The sequence below is a fragment of the Vicia villosa genome, unplaced genomic scaffold, assembly GCF_029867415.1.
Source record: "Vicia villosa cultivar HV-30 ecotype Madison, WI unplaced genomic scaffold, Vvil1.0 ctg.000236F_1_1_2_unsc, whole genome shotgun sequence".
Classification (NCBI taxonomy): Eukaryota; Viridiplantae; Streptophyta; class Magnoliopsida; order Fabales; family Fabaceae; genus Vicia; species Vicia villosa.
The window spans coordinates 71675-76506 of NW_026705090.1; the positions used below are offsets into that span (position 1 = coordinate 71675).

A 4832-nucleotide genomic window follows, 5' to 3' on the forward strand; every position below is an offset into this window, starting at 1 on the left:
GATTCATATTATTGACAGATGATGACAGATAAAAGGTAAGAATACCAAACTTGTTAAAAGTGCACAAATCAGTTGGTTCAATAGCATATTATATTAAGTTGTTAATAGCACATACAAAGTGCATAATCCAGTCATTACAAAAAGTGTGCATAACACTTGACATTACACATAGATGCACTAAAAATGACAGATGAGATTACATAACAAAAGTGCATAATATTCTTGAGTATAACTGCACCAAAAGTGCCTAATTCATAAGTACTTAACTGCACCAAAAGTGTGCATTACAAAATAACACTGCACCAAAATTGTGCATTACAAACAAAAGTAGAAACAACACATGCTAATTTCACTTCTTCTTTTTTGGAGTATCTTTTGAAGCTTTCTTAGGAGTACCCCTCCATGCCTTCTTAGGAGTACCTTTAGTACCCTTCCTTGCCTTCTTAGGAGTAGTCTTTGATGCCACCCTTTCCTCAATGTCCATGCATATTGGTTGCTCAGGGTCAGAACCAAGACCTGTGAATGGTTTAGGTTTTTTGAACCAGTTCTCCTTTATCCTCTCACTTGACCTCCTTCTAATTGGTTTGACAACTATCTTTGCCTTACCCTTGTTTAAGTTACTTGTTGAGGCCTGACTTTGAACATGAGAAATTATGTCTGGTAGGCTACTAATCATATCATTAGTGATATCCCCAAACAATGTCCCGGTCTGGCTTTCTGCATTGAATGTCTCAGTCTGACTTTCTGCATTGATTGTCTCAGTCTGGCTCTCTGTATTGATTGTCCCAGTATGGGTTTCTGCATTGTTTGTACCAGTTTCTTGACTTGCATCACCTTCTCCACCTGCATTTGGTTTTATTCTCTTCTGCATAAAAAAAACCAGTTACATATCCATCAAACTTTAATATTATATCAAAACCAGTTACATATACATATTAGTGTCATTACCTTTCTTTTCAATGCATTTGGATTTTGTCTTTTGCTTTTGCATGACTTCACATTATGTCCCACCTTGTCATACTTAGTGCATCTATAAGATACATCAAGTAACCTTCTTCTAGCTCCTTCTTCACCACATTCCCTAATTCTTAACTTCCTTGGCCTACTAGGTCCCTTTTTGTAATTAGGATGTAGGAGCTACTCACCTTCAACCTCAGGCCACATGTCATTTCCATTTATGGGACTAACAACAAATCCATAGCACATGGCATACTTGTCTCTTATGTAATATTCATGAACAAAATCCTCTGGGTTTTGCTGTCTAAACCCTAATGCAGCAACAACATGTCTACATGGAATACCTACTAGTTCCCAAAAATTACAAGTGCATGACTTTTTAGCAATGTCAACAATGAATTCTTGTCTGTTATAAGCATGGGTTACTTGCAACTTTTCTTCCATAGCCCAAGTTGGCAACCAATGACCACTCATAACTACCTCATTATCTAGTCTTTTTCCTAGGAATATGCATCACTCTGAGTGGCCACTTGTCTAATTTCAATGTAGAAGTACTACACCTATTCATCAAATATTTTCTAATCCATTTACACATAGTCAAAATAGGTTTATCTCTAGCAATTAAAATAGTGGCATTGAAAGACTCAGCTACGTTTCCACCACTCCAAATACCAAGTGGAAGTATTGGTCATTTGGGTCTCTTCCAACAACAATCAAAAGTTGACATCCATACTTGGTTTTCAAATGGCAACCATCTACCCCAATGAAGGGTCTAAAACCATTTATAAACCCTTTTTTACACCCATCAAAACAGAAATAAAATGATCCAAACCTTGGTTGGATTGAAGGTAAAGGCCTATCTATGTTGATCTTCACAGTATTTCCAGGATTAACCCTATGTAACTCAGCTGCATACCTCCACAAATTTGCATATTCCTTGTCTGCATCTCCTTCAATAATTTTCTTTGCAATCAACTTATCTTTCCATTCCCTAAACACAGTTATCCCAATAGAATAATTTTGCCTCATGTCTTGGATTATGTCACAGATCCTTACCTTGTCAGAGGTTGGCATCTTTTTAACCACAGCCTTAGCCACCCACTTTGGACTTGCACTTTTGTTATCCAAAAGCCGACCACATGTGTGAGTGTCTTTTATAGTCTTAATGGCAAAAGTGTGCTTATGACCCACCTTAGAACAAAGCATTAAAAACCCACATTTGGCCTTACATTCAATCCTCACTACATACCCCTCATTTTTTACAAAAGTAGTTTTCCTCCCATTTAATACTGTCCACTCACGGATGGCCTCTCTAAATTCATCTAAGGTGTTGAACTCCATACCCCACTTAAACTTAAAATTCTTATTAAGTTCCTCCTTCTTAAACTTCTCAAACCCATGCCCTTTTTCATCCTCCGAGTTATCAGGATCAGAGCTCAATGATTCTTCACTAACATACTCATCATTATCACCTTTAGTGTTACTAGAAAAAGTCAAATAACCTACTATAACAGACCCCTCATTGACTGGTAAAGTCACATCAATCTCTTCAAAACCATCAACAAGAGCTGTGGTCCTTTCATCCTCATTGTCGCTTAACCCTTCAACAAGCTCTTCATCACTAACCTCTAAGTTAACACTTTCATTCACACACCTAGGACTGTTACTATGACTATCTGCATCGTGTTCAACAAACATTTCCCCATCTACTTCCATCGAACACGCATACGAAGCAAAATCATAAGCATCACCATCATTCTTAATCTGGAAATAGTTAGGATATATTTCTAGGATTTTCGTCCATAACCGTTACTATGTTTTGAATGTGAGTCTGAGTCCATGTTTCAATGTGTTCCCCAGTAATAAGTGTGGAAACCCCGCCTCTGTAAATTGTCTCACCATCTTGAAGCTTTACGAACTCTCTTCCATGGTGAAACACAATGTTGAACTTGACATTCAACTGAAAGACAAAAACGTAATGTAAGAAAAATAACAAACATCAATGCTATCCCCAAGTACGTGAGAAAGAGATTAGCAGTTACCTCTAGGGCTGTTTTCGGTCCGGTTCGGTCCGGGTATTTGCTATCCCAAGAGCCGGACCGAAATAGTATCGGGTAAATCCGAACCGGACTGAAACAGTGATGGACCAATTTTTTGGACAGGAACCGGACCATTACTTCAGATATCCGACAAAAGTATCCAATAAGTATCCAATATAGTATCCAATTTTGGTATCGGATAAACAAATTACCCATTCCCGGACCGAATAACATTTGGTCGGTCCAATGGACCGGTTCCACCGGTCCGGTTCTCGGATCCTATGGACCAAATATAACCCTAGTTACCTCAGCCGATTCGACCGGTTCATCACCGTTTCCAACCATCGCAACCATCGCAGCTTCGTCTTCTCACTTTCTAATTTTTGAAAACCCTAATTCTGTTGACTTGTTTTGTGGGGGGGGGGGGTGTTAAACAAACAACATTGCCATTTACAAACTTATCATTGTCCCTATCAGCAAATAAATGCTACCGTGGCCACTGCTATATTACCCAGTCAGCAAATAGGATAAAAGGGTGTGGTAAATCCAGGAATTATGTTTTATAAGGGGCCTTTAGTAAAAAAAACTTTAGGGGGCCCAAAGCAAAACACGCTATAATGGCAGGGGGCTTAATATATTTAACCCTATTTTTAATCCAAAAATGGTATACGGAAAAAATATATTATTGATCTAAATATTTTTATATACGAAAAAATTTATCATCGATCTAAATATATATTTTTAACATTCTATTTTAAAAATATATTATGTAAGTAAATGCGCGTAACAGACCAAAACCCGTGCGTGTGCACGAATTTGTTACTAGTTAGTTTTATAACAATATCATAATTCCATATAAATTTAAAGGAAATGCTAATCAGTGTCCCAAGAGCACTCTTTAAGAGTTTAAAAAGATAAGTTTTTTACCAATCGTTAGTTGGTCCAGTGGTGATTGGCGCTGGACTTGGTAGGGAGAACCACGGTTCAATTCCCCACAACTGCGATCGGGAGGGGGATGGAACCACTTAATGCCAGAACTCGCCCCCGAACCGGACTAAACCGGTGGTATAAAGCCAAAAAAAAAAAGATAAGTTTTATTTTGACTTACTTATTCAATGCACTTGAAATGCAAATAATTGAGTTTTTTAAAGAATAAAAATGTATGTTTTTTTTTTGAAAATTCTTGTAATCAATATATTGAAAATAAAAAAATTATTATTTTTTTAAAATTCTTTTATTTATTTATTTGAAATCCTTAAAAAGTGCTTCTAGGACACTCGTCAGCTGATAATTTAAATAGGCATATGATTTCTTTTTATTTGATTTTATTATTGCAAATGTATGTTATTTTGTTTTAGTATTGTAATTTTATTTTAATATAGGTAAAAATGACTTATATTAGAATTAGTTGTATAAATTTAATTTTAATAAATATTAAAAGAAACAATTATAATATTATAGATATAATTTTAGCATAATTAAATTTTATACAAATTAAAATATTTAATTATAATTTTGATCTTCATATTTTACTTCATTCACAAAATTTTGATTCCACATTATAGTTTTTACACTTAAGATTAATAATAGATAATACTTTCATTTTTAAATGACATGTTCAAATCATCCTATACAAACTTTGTAAAATAAAACAAACTACCATAACTTTAATGTAATGTAATTAAGGGTGTGTATAGATTCACGTTGATAGAATTGATTCTACTAAAATTGAGTTTGGTAGAATTAATTCTATTTGGTAAAATTGATTTATGTTTGGATACATTTATGTAAATGTCAGTGTAAAAAACATTCAGAATTAATTTTGAAGGCAGAAGT

General features: G+C 35.1%; 1 protein-coding gene across 1 annotated transcript; it reads right to left on the reverse strand.

The window, feature by feature from the left end:
- Positions 1 to 1605: 1605 nt before the first annotated feature.
- LOC131625774 (uncharacterized) lies at positions 1606 to 3350 on the reverse strand. The gene is made up of 3 exons (XM_058896606.1): positions 3303 to 3350; positions 2771 to 2917; positions 1606 to 2721 (listed from the first exon to the last, which is right to left on the reverse strand). Exons 1-3 carry the CDS (start codon positions 3348 to 3350, stop codon positions 1606 to 1608), a joined length of 1311 nt encoding a protein of 436 aa, XP_058752589.1.
- Positions 3351 to 4832: the final 1482 nt, after the last annotated feature.